This window comes from Haliotis asinina, chromosome 8, assembly GCF_037392515.1.
Source record: "Haliotis asinina isolate JCU_RB_2024 chromosome 8, JCU_Hal_asi_v2, whole genome shotgun sequence".
Classification (NCBI taxonomy): domain Eukaryota; kingdom Metazoa; phylum Mollusca; class Gastropoda; order Lepetellida; family Haliotidae; genus Haliotis; species Haliotis asinina.
Window position 1 is genome coordinate 20,001,217 of NC_090287.1, and position 21,835 is coordinate 20,023,051.

The 21,835-nt window shown below is 36.5% G+C and overlaps 1 protein-coding gene across 1 annotated transcript in view; it reads left to right on the top strand.

The window, feature by feature from the left end:
* The window catches only part of LOC137295073 (apoptosis-resistant E3 ubiquitin protein ligase 1-like), a 108,243-nt gene that overhangs the window by 1,533 nt on the left and 84,875 nt on the right, over nucleotides 1-21,835 (top strand). The window contains exons 2-3 of the mRNA XM_067826352.1: nucleotides 1,852-2,023; nucleotides 3,510-3,736. Coding sequence (XP_067682453.1) covers nucleotides 1,852-2,023; nucleotides 3,510-3,736 — 399 coding nt within the window. The remainder of the gene's footprint in view (nucleotides 1-1,851; nucleotides 2,024-3,509; nucleotides 3,737-21,835) is intronic.

A 21,835-nucleotide genomic window follows, 5' to 3' on the forward strand; every position in this document is an offset into this window, starting at 1 on the left:
AGACCTTTACTGAATAAACTTAAGCATATGTTCATAATTCATTAAATTTAAAACCATTTGATTTGATCAGAAAAAGTCATGTTAATTGCTTTTACTAAGTAACTTTTCATGAAAATTTGTTGTAAAGTTATAAGCATGTATAAGGATTGTGTCTGAAATTGGCTTCCAAGGTTATTTTTCCTGGACAACACCTCGCCATCTGGGGTTATGGCCTTTTAGCATTACCATCTACCAATACAGATCGGTGATGTAATTAGTGAAAACTATTTTTTAGGGTTAAATTTCATCTTGATTTTTGTGTATTAGTGCAGAGGAGTAAAAATATGTTTGCTGGAAAACATTTGATAAAAAACTCTACTTTGAAGTTTTTGATTTCCGAATCATGACAGCAGGAAGAAGAAGATGACTTCTTGTTTACAAACACGAAATCTCACATCACACTTTTATGTGTAGCGACCGCGTAAATCCGGAAGTGATATGTGTGCAAAAATAGATGTCTGCGAATTTACATTATGCCAGGTTACTTTATTCTTAGAAAACTTTCTTCACTTAGTGAAAGGTCCTGAGTGAACATTTCATGGAAACTCCAGAGAGTTTGTGCTCATGATATTGTTACGAGCGTGTATTTTCTGTATATTTTGTTATTAATTAAGTAATAATTATTATTGGGTCACAATGCTTAGTGTTTTGAATAATAATTATGATGGGTCACATTTCGTATAATAGGTGGTCAGCATTTTTAAGATTTTGGCAGCAGGTTCTCCGGAAATTATCTGCACTTGACTTTTTATTTGTTTACTTGCGGGAGACTGTTTCGAGGGCATTCCACATGAATGGTGATGTTTGTGTGTGCTCGAACTTTCTGGAAATGACTGAATATATATATATATATAAAGCCTAGCTGCTGTGTTGGGACACACACAATTCACTGGAGTTTACAACATCAATATCTGCCATCGCCTGAAACTGCTGTCAGACCGCTTGCCATGTTACATTCTGCATAACTGTTTCTCTCTCGCATTAAGACCTTGGTGAGTTTGCTGTATATTTTGTGACCCATTGCCTTAGATTTTGTCTCATTTGTATTGTACTTGAAATCAGTATTGTGAAATTAGCTTGTGACTTTGTATAACTTACTCTCTCTTTTCTAAATAATACAATATACAATGTTTTAGACTTGTCTTTGTTCTGTTTTGCTGGTTCACAGGGGATTTCTTACACCGTTTGTCGCAGCAAATTCTTAGCCGTAATAAAATATCAGTCATCACTTTTAAGTAGCAAGTTGCATCATGTTGTACTTATCTGCAATAATAACCTGAATACCTGAATTGGAAAATGTAAATTACTGAATAATGTCGTTAGCCAATATTTTTTTTCTCATGATTGTTCTTTGGTATTGAACTTGAAGCAGTCACCAGTTGTGAGATTTCAGCCAATTCCCAACAATAGTGTGGTAATGATATGAATCATGATAATGCTTGAGTTTGTGCTAACCCCAAATGCATTAATAACAATGGTTTAAATGATAATGGTTTATACTTTGTCCCATGGTATGATCATATTGATGATCATGATAAATGGTTCTTTTTTCTTCCCCCAAAATGATAATCATGGTAATGTTTTCATCATTATCCCTAAGTGTGATAATTTTATTTGTAATCACAATATTGTTATCTGAAATATCTCCATATGTATAATAATTATTGTGATACCCATGATATTTGTTTTCATTATTCATTATCTCTTGGTATGATCATTATATTGCAATACCAATAATGCTATCTATGCTATCTCCAGATGTACTAATACATATAATGATAATCATAATAATGTTTTTTACTATATCCCCAGGTGTACACAGTGTCTACGAGGCCGCTTTCTTTACACATGACCAACACAAGTGGACTCATCACTTCTCCGATGACCAGCACCACACCCTCAAAGAGGCCCTGAAAGGGTTGACAGAAGAAATGAGACTGGAATATTGGTTGTCTGGAAAGGGCATGGCTTCCTACTTTGAAAGGTAATAATTATGTTTTACATATCCCCCAAATAACTGATACCCAATCTGCAAATATGACATGTTGTCAGAACCTAAAGTCTAGTTGACAGTGTTTTTGTGTAGGGGTTATCTGGCTGGCTATATTTTATGTAGGAAACAGTTGGACAAGTCACCGTTGACTTCCCGCTGTATATACATGATACTTTGATTGTGGAAACAAAATGTTGGCATTTAATTGTCAAATATGACTTGAGTGAGTCAATAACACAGATTTTGGGATCCATAGATTACAAAGATGTACTCTGTTCATGACTGCCTAGAATAATGTGAAATTAGTGTTATTGAGGTAGGCACGAAAAACAGACTCTCACAAGTGTGTTAAGCGGAAGTTGTAAACATATGGAATAAGGTGATGCCACTTCATCCATGGTTTCTCCATTCTGACTGTAAACAGTTTTAATGAATGAAAATGGGATTGAATTTAATCCAATAAAATGTATTTTGTGACATCATACATTCTCGCTTTAACTCTGTGTGTTGCATCACAGCAAACTTTGTAAGTACTCAGCTGATGACATGTCTTTCTGATATCATTATTTTGGTGTTTTTCTGTTTGTGTGAATATTATTGAGAAAAGCCTGCATGTTTTATGCATCTGGAAAATCATGGATATGTATGAAAAGCACTGTTAATTACAATCTGCACTGAATTTTTTTTGTTTACACATGATTAACCGTAGCACAGCAGTGGATTTTCAGTGACGAAGGGGTTTACCCAAATCAAAAGTATTGTGAAGAGTGTTATTGCAAGGGGTGATTGTCATAGGATATGATTGTCATCAGCTCGACCTGATGTACTGTACAAATGCATGACCTGTTAGGCCATATGGCACAAAGGGAAGGTCGAGTTAGCATTAAACCATCTGTAACCTCTTTTGTTTTCAAAGAAATTGCTGGTGATTTCTTAACACTTGAAGTGTCAAACAGCAACCTTGTCTCGGCTCTTGAGACATGGTGACAATCATCTGACAAAGGTGCACCACTTCACAATAATAGATCCAACCAGTTGTCACATGGTCTTGCAATGCATTAGCATGATTAGCATTCACTTGATCAGGTCAAGCCGATCAAACTGTAGTTTACAAAATCTGTCCCTGCAAATGAATGCAGTTGGATTTCCTTATATTTCCTTCAGAATATGTAATTATTCAAAAGTTTATATCTTTTACTAAAGTATGTTTGAAGTCTTTCAATAATCACTGGTGATTTCTGAATTTTTAATGCTTTTATCATGAGGTAGCAACTATTCAAGTAATGATTAATTTCTATCCCTGATTATGGAATTTGGTTGGTTTTTTATCCTGATAGCACCTTAAAGAAATCCTATTACTAAGATGTTCCTAACTCCAATTCTTTAACACAGGCTAAGATAGTGTTGTCGATCAGTATGATAGCTTTGTGGAAAGGACTCAGTGCCAGTTCTCATGAATGTGTTGTTTCTTCCCCAGACTAAAAAAGGAAGGTGTTAGAAGTATGATAGACCTCAGTTTGATACGCGAAGAAACCCTCCAGAAGATCACACGGGGCGATTCAACGTTACAAGATTACATCAGACTCAAGTCATATGTTGCTGATCTTCTGACAGAGCTGTCCAAGGGGCGTGTTGTTGGGGCATCTGATGATGAGCTGAAGTCATACCTACACAGAAAAATGACCTACAGTCTACGAGATTATGGTAGGAGGATATTGTGTTGCTTGCGCCTGTGTTCTGGGTTGATGTTCTTAGTAGTCTAGTGTTGTTAGTATTAATGGAATTATTTGATGGTTGACCTCACATAATGGGTGTTGATAACCCCTAAGTTTCTTTACAGTGGTAAGCAGGGCCCTTCCACAAAGTGATTGTAGTGCTATGACTGTCATGATCAAGGTTAAGGTATGGGGGTTACGATCATCTTGGTGCTCAGATCACCTTTTAAGTTTTTGTAGCAATTGTACCTCCTCCCGTAGCAATAATACTATGAAATGTTTTTGAGCCTGGGCCCAAGTGTTTTGTTTTAGCCATAAAGAATAGTGGTACTGATGACAAATAGATTTATTATTCTCTTTACCGTGCTGATACAGTTAAAGAAGCTCTGAATAGCAATGAATCAGCTCATGAACGGCAGAGGTAGATGAGGTTTTTCAGATCTCTGCATTATTTCTACTACTGTAGTGATTGATGAGGTTTTAGAAACATTGAATCAGTGGAAATGCTTTAGTGATTGAGGAGTTTTCAGAAACATTCGGACAGCAAGAAAAGGGTTGAAGAAGCTTTATTTTTAGTAGAGCACCGAAGTGGTTCTCAACATTCTATGATTTAAGGTGCTGTGGATTAGTGATAATACTAAAATGGTTGATGGTTTTAGAAGCACTGGGTCACTATTACGCCAGTGATTGTTGCACAAGCACTACATCAGCTATTATCTAGCCTCATGTAAGAATGTCAAGTTTTGATTGGTCCATATGACTCTCATAAAATACCATGTACATCCATCACGATCCGCCAGCGGGAGTATAAAAGTCGTATACTCCCGCTGCGAAAGTCATATCACCCTGCTATGCCTCGGTGACGTCGCGAAGTGAGAAAAGCGTGCATCGCCAAGCCTTTTGAGGTCAAACAATCAGCTGGTGTCAACATGGCAGCAAGTCGATTCGATGCGTGTTCTTTTGTTTTGATTTAGTGAAAACATTCAGCTAGATAAATGCGTTATCACATCGTGTCCCTCATAAGGTTGTATTCCCCGAGCTGGAGGCAACCTTACTCGGAACTGATAAAACCCCGTATTTCCAGAGACACGATGTGGTAACTTATAATACTGCATTAGATATAAAGCTAATGTTGCTTTGGTTGATGCAGTTTTAAAGGCACTGCTAACATTGCCAACACTGATGAGGATCTAGAAGCGCTTGATTACTGTAAATACACTTTAGTTTCATACCCTGTTCGCATGGACCCATTTGCACACCATGTAAATATACGTACGTACGCAAATAAAATACACGTGTGCAAACTAGTCCATGCGGACACAAGTTACACACCATGCAAATTTGCACTGGAAGTAAATTTGCATCTGATCTGACTCAGGTGTAAATATACTTTTACACATGTGCAAATTTGCATGGCAAGTAAATTGGCCCATGCGAACACATAATAACTTTGCACATGTGCAAAATAAACATGTCTCAAAAGATGAACTTGCATAAAACTTGTATGGATGCCAGGATTGCATAAGATCCATTTAAATTTTGGCGGGAATTGTTGTCGTCTCCCTCACAGTGCTTCTTCGTGCATCAGACTTCCAAAATGACAGAGAGGGTCAAGAGGCGGGGCGCATCCTGGTCAGACGATGAAACACTTGTTGTTGAACATCTGACATGATTTACATGTGGAGGAAAGCCTAGATGATCCTGAAACCAACTACAGGTATTTAGGTAAAGCGCTCATTGTTTTCAGCTAAGGATAATGAGCAGGATTCACAGAAATGGTTATTGCTGTATGGCTTCAGAAGCCATTACGTCATTGGGTAGGCTCCATCTCAGAGAGTAACAGTTGGGAGACTAAAATCTCTTCCTGGGAGGTTTACCCTTTTGTGAAACTGAGGAAACCGTTTTCCAAACTCGCCTTTGTGAAACATTTCTGAATTTACAAAGATTCTAGCGTCATGGTCACGGCCTGGCCAACCGATGTTTATACCATGGAATACATACTGATGATCACAAATGGCTTGCATTACAATTGAGTATGCGTCTTTTCTGTTCAAGTAATAAACATGTGTTTCTTTTGGGTACTTGAAATCACCATGGGCCTCTTTTGGGGTACTTGATGGGTATATGTGTGCCATCTATGGAACCAGCACAGTTTGGAACATTCCATTGCCTTTCATAACCTTGGATCACAAGATCCAGCTCCTCATCCTTGGGTAAGATAACATAGGTCTCCATTAAGTGATCCACTAAGATATGGCATACTTGGTGTATAGAGTCATATACTGTTGACTTGCCCATGCCAAACAGGTTAGCCATAGTATGGATCCATTCTGTATCTGTCCTGCTGCTGTAGATATGATCCCACCAGGTTGTTACATGGCATCCTTACATGGGAAAGGTTAGAGACTGAATGATCACATGGCAACAGGTTGTTTACTCACCTAACAATACACACACACACCTTTTTCTTCATGCAAATGCATAGTAAATTTGCTTTTGCATATGTATGTAAATATACATTAGGGTGCAAGTTTACACATGTGCAAATCATGTACCATGCGAACAGAGTTTAAGAAGCTCTGCATCACTCCTACTGCTGTATATGCTGACATGTTTTTTTAAAGAATTGGACCAGTATTTATACCACAGTTGCTTTAGAAGCACTGGATAAGTAGGTAATGAGTTACAGAGGCCATAATCTAAGACAAAAAAATCTAGAGCAATCAAAGATGCTTTATTATCAAATATTGATACTCCTTTTGTATTAACATGTATAAACAGGATTTGTGGAATCTGTGCAAAGTGGAATGATTGTGACTGAAGCAGCAGTAAAATACTTTCACATGCATTACTCCAGTTGTATTGTAAATGTTCTCACATCTGAACTCTTCAAGGTGTTGTCAAGCATGCAGATGTTTGATTCATTTTCAATTAGCCTCATAGGTGACCCAGTTTTCTGATGAATTATGAAGAATTGTGTCCCTCAGCTGAATCAGGATCTGCTGGTCAGTGGTTGAAACCCAGAACTTCTGTTTTTATGAGAAGATGAATAAAGATACATGCATGTAAAAGAGTTCAAATATTATATTCAAACCCATTTAGGTTGAAAGTGCCACATCTAACTGTTAAAAAGAACACAGGAATGTATGTTTGAGCTGCTTGATAGTCGAATCTCAGAGGCACCCTCATTGGCAATATTATTCTTTTTCTGTTTACGCTTAACCACCAGTTTTACTTTTCCAAAGAATTATATATTTGTGACATTACGCTGACATACCACTCTGCTCATAGTCTTCATAGACACCACCAACAAGGACATGACAGTCATTATGTATTTCTTTGTGTATGACACACTTTTCACTTCTGACCTGTGAAGGTCCTGCGGTGGAATAGGCCTTTCAGCAACCCATGCTTGCCATATGAGGCAACTACGCTTGTTGTAAGAGGTGACTAACAGGATCAGGTGGTCAGGCTTGCTGACTTGGTTGACACATGTCATCGGTTCCCATTTACGCAGATTGATACTCATGTTGTTGGTCTCTGGATTGCCTGGTCCAGACTTGATTATTTACAGACCACCGCCATATAGCTGGAATATTGCTGAGTGCAGCGTAAAACTAAACTCACTCACTCATTTTTCACATATATAACAATAGCTTGGACAGGGAATTACCGTCTCAACGATCACCTAATTTTTTTTAACGTTCATGACTATCATTTGTAAGAGCCCTGGGGCTATATTATGGTGAATAGTGTGTCTAAAATAATTTGCATTATAGAGCTTGGTATTTATCATGTTGTGTTCATGTGTGTCTGTCTGCCTGTTGGTTGTGATATTTGATTAAAAGGTCTTGAGTTTTGTCACTTTGATCAATGATTGTGTGAAGCTGTTTCCCCACAAGTGATGATGTGGGCATGTTATTGAGGACATGGTTAATCCATGGCACCAGCTTCTAATGCAAATTCTGAAATGCTGGATTTGTATCTCCATTCTGCAGTCACGAGACAAAAGCCATGGAAAATGACAAAATGGCTGCTATGAGATTAGGTATTAATGCAGACAAGCAGATAGTGATGTTTGTCCCCAAGTCTTCTCTCTTCTGCTACTTAATGAAGGCCATTTTGATGGACAGCACATTGTTTAGCTTTGCTTCTGAGTCTCAACAGACACTATTCTGGTTTTGCATAACTATGCCAGACCTTTTTCAGTCTTTGCGCTAGACATGAAGATTTAGGTGTCATCTGGTGTCCTTGGTGTCATCAGCATGATCAGAGGGAGTCGTGGACATGGTTTTGGGAGTCAACTTCACTATGGAACTTTCGTCAAAACATCAAATGTGATTGTTTATTAACGATAAAAAATGCAGATCAGGTATTTAATCAGCACTTAGCAGTTAGCTGGCAGACAATAAACTCTAAACAACAGCAAATTACAAGCCTAGATTATCTGAACTTAGGGTTCAGTAGCATGCCATCAACAATGACACAAGCTTTTAAATTCACTGTGTATTTGAGATAATTTGTTCATCAAATATGCAGCTTTTCTGTGTCAGGGCAAACACTGCCTTTTTATACCCCAATATGTATGTATAAGTACTTGGTGTGAACATTTTATAACCAAGTAAAGAGAAGGGCATGGAAGAACTGAAGCATAAACATATATCTTGTTTGGATCAGATGCCTTTTTGTACACATTATTTATTGAATACAAAAATAATCATTATGGAAAAAATTATGGTCAAGGTCAAATCTTAGATCTTCCTAATGCCCAACAAAGATTTGGAGACATTCCTTTCCAGATAATGTTGTATAACCTTTAACCCGGGTAATCAACAACATGGATCCAAGCATTACTTTCTTTCTCTTAAGGTCAACCTTTTTTCTAAGATTACAACCTTAGACCTTTACTAAGGTAAGTCTCCCATTGCTCAAAACAACCTTAACTAATGTTAACCTATAGTTAAGGTTGATAACTATGTTGGTCTGACCCAGCCTTAGCGTCTCTAAGGTTGGCAAGGAATTATGGCAGCTGCTTTTATTTTATACAATGAGACTGAGAGAAAGTTGAGGAAGCAGAGAGTATACAGAGACAGAACGAGTCAACTGGACATGCTGAATTCACGTGGTAACTAGAGATGGTTCCATTACTCCTGTGCTGAAGAGTTCAGGTTATGGCTAAGGTTGGAGTCCAAGTTAAGGTTGCCCTAAGGTTGTTTTGTGCAACGAGCGTATCTTTTTCATATGGTGATCATAACTCTAACCTTAGTTTTAATCATAAACATTGATCTTGGCTAAGGTTGTTTTGAACAATGGTTCACAGGTGAAGTGACTGTTTCAATGTCTTCATGAATTATGCAACCTCAAAAGGACTGACACAGGGTTTTCCAGATGACAGTTATGACAGATTCCTTTAATATCATCTCAAATGAAGTTTTTTGTTTCTTGCTTCAGTTGGATAAACATTTGAAATGGAAAGGATTTTCCTTTACCAAGAGGAAGTACTAAAAAAATATGATCCCAGCCATTTATTAGACATTATTTTTTTCACTTTTGAAGTTTTGAGTCTGGAACTTTGTCAGAATATTTTTCGAAGCAGAGTTTGTAAAGTTTGAAAATTTCTGTTGACCTAACAGTTAGTAAACCTGTTTTCCAGTCTGAGAATAGCTGTGTAAAAATAGAATGTTGACTTCTGATTGGATGGTGTCAGCAAGTGATTGGTCAGTCAAAGTTTTTGAAAGTTTTGTTCTGACGTGACTGAGAATTTAGTAATGTCTGATTTTCAAGGAATTTCATCTTGGACTTGCTCATATCATGCATAGTGAGGCATTTTGTGTTGTATTGCTGTTGTATTACAAACTGTTAGCTTAACAAAAACTTTCAAATTAGTACTGTTGTTTATTATTATTAAAAAGCGAAATTGTTTCAGAGTAGCAAGATAGTGAGATGATGTTTTAGGGGTTTCTTTGTCTTGGCAATAGAGACTTTTCAGATTTTTGACCTTCTTCTGATCTTTGGTCATAGAATCTTGTGTTTATTTCCCATTTCCCTGAATTATACAATTGGTACTTGTAAAGCAGAATTGGCCAACATATTTCTTTTAGTAAGAACTGATGTTATTTTTGAGTTTGCATAAACCAACTAAAACTAATACCATCTTGACTCAGTCTTGGTGAGGATGAATCTAGGATGGAATCCCACAAGTGGACATCTCCCCAGGATATCCACACTCCTTGAAACAGCAGACTGACCATTACACTTATTGAAATTGCTCTTAAGGATGTTATTAGAAGAACCAATATCCGTATTGCTACTGCCAAACTCTCCACTCAGCTTACATTCCAGTCACGGTGTATGTTATTTAAGCTATACAGGCAGTGATGTTGGTAGTGTAAAGTAGTCACAGATAATGGTAGGATATAACCATTGATATCACACTGAGTGGAGCTTGCACTCTGAAATCTCACGTAACATCAGCTATCTGACGAACTTTTCTTCTTGTATTGATTTTCTTAGAAAATTTGAACACTGGGACATTGTTGATTGCCTGCCAAGTAAAGAGTGTCACTTGAGTAAGGTCTTTTTGGCCACAGATGTTATTTATTGGCCTAATTTGGGGTCTGTGTCTAAATTTGACCAAATAATTGGAATTCCATATTAAATGTTTGAATTGAATTTGTGACTGTACAAGATTTACTGCAGTCATGGTAGTCATGAATGTGGAATGTTTGCATCATTAGTGTGGGAGTGATAACTGGATGTTTGTGAGAACCTAGTGTATGGTATTCATGTTTTGTTTTGCTTCTTTTGTTTTCTGGATTGTAACTAGTCTTGAGTATCATCATGATCATAAGGTACTATCATGTGAATCATCTGAGTTGTGTCCCTTGCTCCCGACCCATGAAGATCTGACGAAGGGGCAAAGAATAGCCCAGAAACGGTGTGTAAACAATAAGGAAGTTGACATCCATAGCATTTTGTCTTATATTAGTATTACGACTTCTATATTCCTCTCAAGAACCTCATTGGGTAGCAGACAACTAACGTGATCAGTTGGTCAGGCTGGCTGGGTTGGTTGACATACGTCATCCTAGATCGATGCTTATGCTGTTGATCACTGGATTGTCTGGTTTAGACTCAACTGTTTACAGGAAAATATTATCATGGTTCCAGTCCATATTTGCTCTCATCCTATTTGTTCTACAAGAGGCAGGAAACATCTCAATTCTGCTTCACTTCAGTCTTTGTTCCAGTATCAAGATAACGTGCTGTGATACAACTGAAATACTGTTCCGAGCATCATTAATCCTTCCTCCCACTCTGGTCGGTTCTATCAACTTGTAACAATCATATGTATTTTTAGTCAAAGAAAACCAGTGCCCCATGATGAAGATTCAATTTGAGTTGTGTTAAAAAGTTAATCATATAGCCATATATAGAGCCTCTGAGAGTTTCACAGATTGAATTTGCAGTGAGTAACGTCAAATTTGTTTTTGATCTTAATTGAATTCAAGCAAAGAAATTAATTGTACCAAAGTTTCATTTGATCTTCTTAATATTTAATTATTTGGTGTAAATTGTCTTAGGGTGGTGTATTGAAGTCTGGAAGAGCAATGCGACTCCTTGTTGGAAGGCTTGGTTGAAAAAGGAGAAACTAGGGAGCTATTGCCATCTTTCTTCGTGAGAACATTATCAAGAGCTGGAGCAGGAGCAACTCTTTGCTGGTGATTTATGTGTGAAAATTCATCGCTTCATTGAAACCTCCTCGCTGATGGGAACTAATATTGATTCTGTATTTGTCGATATCTTTTGGACGTTCAGAGTAATCTTTTTTTTGCAGTGCTGATAGGAAATGAATGTATCTTTTGAAAAACCTAGCTGTGGTCTAATTAGACTTGAAAGACGAAATTGTCTTCATGCAACTTTTCTCAGTGTATTGACATGTTTCGGAGCCATGTAATTTGTTATCATGTCGTCAATTGCGTTTGTGTTACAAACTTGGATGTTCATTATGTTGTCAGAGGTTTCAAATCAGCAGGAAGTTTATTTTGTCAGCCATTATTGAGCATGCTGGGGAATGACATTAAGCTGAAGTTTGGAAACATGTGAAGGAACTGAAGACAAACTGACTTTTGTCCAGTGGGGAAGTTTTTTGTCTCGATGTTTTAAGCACTTTTCCATGTGGGATGAAGTACATCACAGTGCTGATGTGCATGAGGCTTAGTTAGCACTTGTAGTGTACATTAAATACAGTGTTGCCATGGAAATACAGACAGATTTGTTAATGTCATTTTTTGAAAAGGAACAGAAAACAAACTGACTTTTGTTCAGTAAGGAATATTTCATCTTCCATTTTTAAAGTATTTTTCTGTCTGAACAAAGCACATAACAGTGATGTTGTCAGTCATCTGCAGTAGAGACTTGCAGTGTTGTTTTGTCACAGAAGCATCCAGACTTATTAATGTCAGCACAGACACATTAACTCATAGCCAGTGTTGGGTTGCCTTGTTTTATGTGTGTATCATAAGGATGCCATGGTTGTACTGTGTTTTGACATAATGGAGAGGATATGCACTAAATACTACATATTATTCTCTATACTGTTTTGTGTAAAATAAGTAATTAATCCAGATGATGAAATAATAAAAGAATTAATGATTACATTTTTTGAAATTCTTCATACCTGGTCCAAATAACTGCTTGTTTGAATGCTTGTACCACATTGCTGTAATTGTATTTTGTCATTTAACACCACTGGAACAGTGGGGTAGCCTAGTTTTCACTCATCATGCTGAAGACCTGGGTTTGAATTCCCCATGTGGATACAATATGTGAAGCCCATTTCTGGTGTTTTTCTGAGGTGATAATGTTGGAATATTTTTGCTAACAGCTGCATAAAACTAAACTCACTCAGTAACACCACATTCAGCAATATCCAGCTACAGCTTGAAAATATTTTATTTTGGGCCAAACAAGCAGGGGGTGTTATGACCAACATTTCATTCTCTGATACACAATTAACAAAGTTACCAAGTCTTTCCATAAGATCCACATTATGCTTTGAGTATAGATATCTTCTAAACAGGGCAGATTTTCTCTGTCCAACAGGGCAGAGACTGTTATCACTGGTAGGTTGATATGGAAAAGATATATTTGAAAAACATGTGTTGCATGTGGTCTCACCTTAGGCAAGTGAATTGTTCAAAATTGCATGTGTTCACCCAGCAGAAACATGGATAGCCAGTGGGATGTGTCACATGACTATGAGCCTTCTAGCATCTTACAGGCAGCTTTGGTTATCCGGGGCAATAACAATCAGATTCCTTGGGCTCTTTGAGTATGCATGATTCATGGAGAAATGTGCATGATAAGTTGGCTGGTATTATTCCTATATCTTTTCATATCTTATCACTCGACAAAAATAAATGCATGTTAAAAACACTGCAGTAGCTGATGAATTCCATTGATTTGTGTCATTTAATTAACTAATTTCTTTTAATGAATTAATGTTATTAGGTGTTCATTTCAGATTAGTCATAATCACATTTCGAGATATTGAAAGGTTATCTTGTCATTGGTTGTTTTTTTCCACAAGATTTGTATCAAGCTTTGTATCACTTAGCTTTTGAAAAAAAATGGAAAAAAATAAAGGAACACTTGTTCTTTTATGTGAACCCTTACTTTTTTCCTCCATAAATGTTGCATACCTGACAGTTAGTGACTACCAGTTCTTCAGCGGTACAAAGACGGTAGGGCAGCCTAGTTGTTAAAGTGTTTGCTTGTCACACAGAGGACCCTGGTTCGATTCCCCGCTTGGGTACAACTTTTAAAACCCATTTCTCTAATATTGCTAAAAGCAGCGTAAGGCAACCTCCCTTAATACGTTAGGTGTACAGATGCTGACATCTGCCAGTATGAGAGTTTCAGTTAATCACTGAAACAGGTAAACATTGTTTGAGGATTTTGAAGTTCTGATGTTCATACATTTCCTGTTAAACTGACAGTCTATTATTTCAAACTTTTAACAGTAGCTTATTATGACTTATATAACAAGCAAGACAAGGACAACCGTCACCTTCAGTTCTAATTTGTACTTTGTGATTGGCTCCCCTAGTGTCACTGTACTGACAGTGACATTGGCATGATGTCTTGCAATATACAATGCGTCATGGCATTTATTGTCCTAATGTCAGACTGATTTCAAAAGGTCAAGTCGACACATGGATCAGTCTAGGTGATCCTAGACTGCTGTACATATCATGCTTACTTGAAGTGATGACTAATGAGCACCATGAAACAGCAATCCTGTCTGTTGTTCTTAAAGGAATAGATATACTTGTTGGATTTGGATCTATTGTTCGCACTTTTTCAGTATTCCAGGGGAATTTACCTCTGATAACATTATACAAACTTCAAATAGCTTTCAATGTCTGAGCAGTACTTTTATGCTTGTCAGTGGATTTATAGCCATCTGATTACCAGTGTTGGTGCTGGCATACAAGAAGTAATATGATATTAATGATACTAAAATTGTAGGCACAGCAATACCTTGCCAAAGTGTTATGCACTTTAGCTATGGTACAATCTGAATCCATATATAAGGCTGGCAAGACGATATGTATCATGATACTAAAATCTTTAATTCTAGTAACATCAACTACAGAACACCTTCAGATCAAAACAAAACCAATTTTTAAGTATTTCATCCAATTCAGGAAGCATTGATCAATGTTCATTCAGAAAAGAGATAATTATCACAGACTTTGAGAATTTTAATAACATGAGAGCCCTATGTCAGACAGAGTTCTTGATGCGAGAATTTCAAAAAAACCATTTTGCCTATGAAGGATAAGTAATTAGGCTTACATTTCAATCATCAAATGAAAGGAAGTCTTTTTTCCTGAGCGATAATGCAATTTGGCAATATTGAAAGTAATACATCGATGCATCATTGCCCATTTTAAGTGTCGTATCAGGATATACAGCAGTGTAAAACTTTTGTATTGATTCACTCTACTGGCTGCCCATGGATCGATGTGTATCAGTGAATCGTCACGCTACTAGTGGTTACAGTGTTTGCTCGCATGCAAAAAGTTCAGGTGTTTGATTCCTTTGAAATATTTTTTTAAAGTATATTTCTATTGTGTTTTGTTGTTTGTTCATGTAATATTGCTAACAGCTGCGTAAAACCATATTCCCTGTTTTTCATACCTTAACCCATTATTTTAGCGATAATGGGTCGATTGACTTCAAGAAGTTTGTATTAATCTGAAGTTTGATATTGCACGAATGCCATCAAGAAATGACTCAACACATCATATCCTTATGGGAAATCATCCGTAGGGCTCAGATTGAACTCTTAGAAGTCACCCTCGGAAGTAACCCAGCATGAATCAAAGACGACCGATCCAGGTTTGAAGCATGTTGTTAGCAGCAGTGTCTGCCCTTGATTACAATCATTGAACAAGCATATCCATTGGCCTGATCACAATCATTGAACAAGCATAATCAGCGACTGCGGAGATGCTATGACAATGGAACAGCTATTTATGAGTGGGCAATGAATATCACTCTGCACGCCTGCTTGTTTGTTTAAGGAGTGCATTAAAGTCAGTTGCAAGAGTTGCATTTTAATCATCAATTTTACCATGTGGCCCAACCATATCCCAGGGTGATATCAACGAGATGATTGACATGATTAACAGGTTTTGCCTCTTTGATCCATGAATGACATTGACAATGATCAGCATTCACATCCTGTGAGACTTTGATTCGGTGTATGTTCATAGTGTTGTGACACAAAAACAAGGAAGTAACAGAAGGGTTATGGAAACATAATTTCTCACTTTATGACATCAATGAAATATTAAGGATCCTGTCTTCATGTCACTCTTTATATGTGACCATGTGTTATGTTTTCAATCAGGACCTTGATTGGTGTTAGATGCTGAGGTTGATATTCCATATGATGCATTCAAAAATTTGTGGGGTATCAGTTTATGTGTTTGTGTAACGCTTGAGAAAATGGCTCTATTTTAATGCTTAGGTTAGTGCAATGAGACACATTTATTTGACCTCTGATGCTGAACATAGTCTATATTTTGTTGCAGCAGAATTCAATCATCATTGATAACTGACTTGCTATACATTCTGTGTCAAGAGTGAGCATAAGTTTTCATGATAGTACGTTGGATGGTGTCATGTCTGAACTGTTGAAACCTCTTGTACCTTCATCAAATCAAAGAAGCATTAGTTATGTTGATAATAATGTTTCAGAACAGTGAAAAATTTTAAGTGGTCGGAGAGTGAGTTTATGTTGAATTTCAGCAACATATTCTGCACATGTACACATTTTTATTACAAAGTCCAAAAGAGATTCCTGAAATATGTTTCTTTCATTACATTATTAACTACAAACAGAAAATGTCAGAGCACAAAATAAGAAAAAAACCCCGAGCAATTTGTCTAACACTGTTCCAATTTATGATACAGATCAATTTCCATTAAGTTGTTCACAGTGAGACACCTGTTTATGCTTGAAAACAGATCTTAAATATTTATTGCTATAATATGAGCCCTGTACATTTGAAAAGTCCACACAGTAAAGTATATGTTTGATGGTGAAGATTTCATCGCAGGAGACACTCATAAGAGGACCATCTCCATCTGTCATGAGTAAACTGACTGTCACTTGTGAGTGATACAACATTGTCTTAAAATGTCCTCATCCGGTCTTGACTGAGGTATTAAAGTCGGTAAATAACCAATCAATGGTTTCAGTTTGTGAAGTGTATTTCTTGCCACATTGATGCCCTCCTTTTTTTTCGCATAGGGTCCTGAGTATAACTTTTGAGTTTGAAATCACTATACAGGATTAGCAGTGAGGACAGCTGTTTCTCAAGAGCTGTTTTATGCAGAATTTCAGATTGTTTGGAATGTTTCCAGATTTGGAAAACTGTAGCCTGTGAAAGTGACAGGTGAAGCACTGGAAGTATGGGGCAAGAATATATTGTTTTGTAAATGCGAATCGTGGCATTCTTCAAGCAAACTGACCAGAGACTCTGGCAGCTGCAAAGGTCTGTGACTGTTAGGCTGTGGCCAGTTGGTGATAACCAAGATTTCTATTGAAATGGTTCCTACCTTTTCTCAAGAGTTGTAGATAGTTTGTTCATATGGCATTTTATGTTCAAAATATTTTACGTCCATTAGCCTTCTAAAAGTAGTTACTTATGCACATCCTAAAACAGAAGTTTTAGAAAAATCACAATTCAGAACACCTTTTACATTAAACCTTAAACATGTTAACAAAAACAAAATGTACTGAAAGTTTAATTTCAGATGAACATGCTGAATGTTTGATTTTTCTGAAAGTATCAAAGTTAATGATATTTGTGTTATTGGGGAACTTACAAACAGAATGATGATGATAGCTGCATTTATGAGATTAGGCTCATTTTCAGGAAACCAATCGAAATGAATAATAATTTTACTGATACATTTGTCTTTAGGTGTTAAGAAAGAGTCCTTGAGTTGATATTGAGAAAAGGACTGGTGTGTTTTGAAGGGCCTGAAATGGTTTTTTTTGTCTCAAACAAAACTTTAATAGACTCATGCAGAACATTATAAAGTGTGTCTCTAAAGAATATAGTTTACATACTATATGTAAAGATATATGTAAAGAGATATATGTAAATTGTAAATAATGATCTGTTTATTCATTGCCACACTGATGAAATATCATTAATAAAAATACCAACATCCCTAACTTATTTTGTCCAGTATATCTTTATGAAGATATTACTGATGTCATATCAATACCCTCATTTCCATTATTGGCTGTGTGCTGTCACAAGTGTTAATTTTCAAACCAATAGGTATGTTCCATTCTTGTGTCGATTCACCTCTGTATGTTACTTGTGTGGCTGTTCAGTAATTTACTTTGACATGTCTAACAACATTCATTGTATTCTCAAACTTCAAAAATGAAAAGTATTCATCATCTGAAGAGGTATGTTTCACAGTTTTTTTAAAAATCTTTGAAAGGTCATGACAGGAAACCCCCTGATATGGAATGGTAAGTGTCAGTAAACAGGAACAGAACATGAAATTGACAAGCTGTCATGTTTTTCATGTACATTTCAGCCAGTTTAGTTTAGACTAGACAAGCATTTCACATTTAGTTATACCCACACCACGAAGACATGACAGACTCTCAATGTTTATCAGCTTACTTGATTATTTCTTGCATAATTTATAACCCATCTGACCTTTACAGACGAGTTGATACTACTAAGGGGAAATCGATAGCAGTATTATGATGTCTGTTTTAGGGACATTGATTAAATTTAAAGGTTTCTCTGGAAAGATGATAGGTCCTGTTGTTATTGATTGCAACAGATCTTGTTGGTGACCCTCCTCGATTTCGTGATGGAAGCAGAATATGTATTGATCGTATGATATATGCATGAAAGGTTATCCCGCTTTGATTCAGCTACAGACTTATCTAGTGATCATTAAAGGAGGAACACTAGAAAAAATACGAAAAATCTTTGGATTTTAATCAGGATTTGTTTGCTTGGACTAGGACATAACATGAGCTTGGAGGACTAGACAAAATGTTGAAGGAGAATATCTTTATGTCCTTTGAAGAACAGTTGCAAACAGTATTGGTCCTGAAATGTAGTGAAAACTGAATTCACACAGTTTAACTTTTGTTTGCAAACATGTTCCTATTAAAGACATACCTACCCTACTGGTTGGTTTGGGGGTGGTGAGGTAGCCTAATGGTTAAAGCTTTCACTCATCATACCGAAGATCTGGGTTTGATTCCCCACATGGGTGTGCCATGCCATCGTATTATTGGTATATTGTTAAAAGCATTATGAAACTAAACTCAGTCACTCCAAGTTGGCACAGGTTCCTTGCAACCTTAACAACCTGACCTGAATACAGTGATCAACTGTGGCTATCCCATATAACATGTAACATTTTCTAATTTTTCTCTTTATGTAATGTTATAGTTTTTACAAACTACTTTCATTTGTGTTTTAAAATTGCAAAAGGTATTTAATAATTGTTATAAAAAGTTTTAGGAGATCTTAAAAAAATCATGTAAAAGTATCTATCTAAAATATCTCATTTATTTTATATTTTATTTAATTTTAAAATTATTTAATGCCAGATGGAATTTTATCAAACATTATTGAGTTAGTATGGATACAGTTTGAAAATGAGAATACCTACTCCTATGAATAAGAGGTAAGAATACCGTGTCAATACACCTCATAATTTGAATATAATTACAAGCTGTATCTTGATTCAGAATTAATAATTGGATTATCATATTACCAGCATCAAAGCTTCCCAAAAGCTCATTGAATAAGTATTAGAATCAAGGAATCTTTCAGTATCAGAAAATCTTGACTAATAATCCCACCCCATATAATTTTTATTACATGTTATTCACTCCTTTGCATGCAGCCATCATTCATGAATTGTAGAATCAGTAGTGTACTGCCCTTTGGAAACATTTCTTTGACCCAGATTGAAAAATACATTTTTTTAAGAAAGAGTTTGAACATGAAAGTGTGGCCCACCTTTTAGGTTTTTGGCTTGCCAGTCATATGCTACATAAGTTTTGCAATATATTTATATTATTATGACTTATTTACCATGCATACATTAAGAAAGGTTGAATTTTGGCCACTAATTAATGATAATGCTCATGTCCTTCTTTCAAAGCGAGAGAATGGAAGTTGCTGAGGATTCTCAGAGACAAGAGAGATGAAAACAGAGTTTCCTACACTTCCATCAGGTTTTACCTATGATGCTTAAGTAGTAAGCGATGTTGTGCAGCACAGTCTATGATTAAACCGCATTGGCTTGAAATAAACAAACGAAACAGTCATTACCTCTTTAACCAGTGGTCTGGAATTTTTATTTCAAATTTGCATGTCTGAATAATACAAAACAGTGAGGAAATGGCATTATGAGACCTTTGAATTCCTTGATAAAGAACGCCTGGAAAACCTCGACTGAAAATATTTCTTTTCCAACTGTTTTGGTAATGTGAAAAAATATCAGACCTGATGCACAACAGATGTTGTGTGTTTGTTGAGGGGAGTCGAATTTGTCCAATTCTCCACAATATATGGTTCATGGTGTTACTAAATGTTGAACTAGGAATTTAGCAGCCTTGGTTTTAATATATAGTTCTCCAAATGGAACATGTGTCTGTTAAGTGGGAAGATTCACAGAACGAATTACAGGAGAGAGGAACTTGCGTGGTATTTGCAATGCAATTGTTGAGACTGAGAAGAGCCAAACTGGCCGAACTCACATTTAGCATCGTTCTCGAGTCTCGCTTGCCTGTTGTATCAAGTCAGTTCTGAAATCAATAAGGACGAGGCTGTGTAAAAAGACCTAGCTAGGGGATGTTGTAAGGTCTCGTAGCCTCATCACCACATGGAACTTTCAGTGGGCTATTAGTCCAACGATACTGCCTTGCCAATGCCATTTAGCCAGCACAGCGGAAGATTTTTCCAAAATTTGAAATCTGATTGCCGAGACTGAGGATGTGCTGAAAAAAGGATAGCACTCCAGGATATTCTTTACACTTTGAACATTCTGCCCAATGGATTAAGATGGTGAAGGGTGTTGACTGGAGTGGGTGATTTATTGCCGCTGTTTTTTTCTTTGTTCAAGGAAGGGATTTTAGTGTAGATGTTCATTGAGTTATTGTACAGGCAGGGATTGTGAGAACAATGTGAGTCTGACTTGGGAGTCGTGTGGCCGATTTGGCGCTAGCAGATGGATTCTTTTAGCCATCTGTATCTGAGTTTCTCAAGGTGAGTACAACAAGAGAGAAGCGTGATGTGATTCTACATGATGTACCAGTGCTCTGTTGTGGCTATTTGCTTCTTGATACTGAGCTTCTAGCATTCAGAATATCTTGTCATTGGGAAGAGTTGTCTTCATAGAAAATGAGGAATTTCCAAGCAATAATGGTAAGTGGAACTGACGTAAAGATTAAATATTATTGATGATGCTTCTGTAACATTTAGTTATCACGATCAGTTGCTGTTTGTATGGCGGAATTCAGTTAATTGAAGTATTCCTTCATCATGTTTTTCTGAGTTCTGAATCATGAAATATTAATTGTTTAAAAATGTTCTTTTCTCTCTGTTTTAAATCAGATGTAGTTACAAATTAATGTGGTGAAATTGAGAGGTGTAGAATGAAAAACATGTATATCCTTGTTGTCGACATGATCAAACAGACAGTTAAAGAAACAACACTAATGTCTTGAGAGCTTGCAGAAATTCAGCCTATTTAGTCCATAATGTTATTGAAATCAACCAAATTTTGCCACCATTGTCTAACATCATACCACACTGCACAAAATCGTCAGCGCCAGCTATGCTCATTTCCTGACTTTAAAACTTCAAACAGTTCCTGCTACACAAAAGAGTTCTTCTGAGTGGTAGGGAAAACACCTCAGTGTTCCTCCCAAACAAAAGAGCTCTGCCGAGTAACAAAGACTGTTTTCAGGGATCAATACCCCATGCCAGATCTTTAGTAGTGTTCTCTTGCCTGTTTTTTTCTTATTCTATGAAGTGGATGAGACTTTTGGCTGTTATTTTTGCAGTTATTTTCTCCAAGCTCTGTATAGGTTTTCCGAAGTTCTGTGATATGTGAGACATTCATGACGATAGCCTAATGATTATGTTTAATACATGATATGTCTTTTTCATATGATCATATGGTGGTTATCATGATAATAAGTATTATATCATACCCAAAGACAAAATGAATACAATCGTTATTATATGCTTGGAATATTGCTAAGGTGATTCACTCACTCACATAATGAATATGATGATTTTTTTTGGATTTTTTTTTCATGTTATTGGGCAGTCTACGTAATTTTCAAAATGAAACAACTTTTGATCTGCCCATACTTTAGTCATTCATTTATCAAGTGTCTTGAATGTTCTACGTTGGGGACAGTAGTTAGTTGAACATTTGTCTGTATAACAATGGTTGACACATGTCATTGGTTCCCATGCTCATGTTGTTGATCACTGGATTG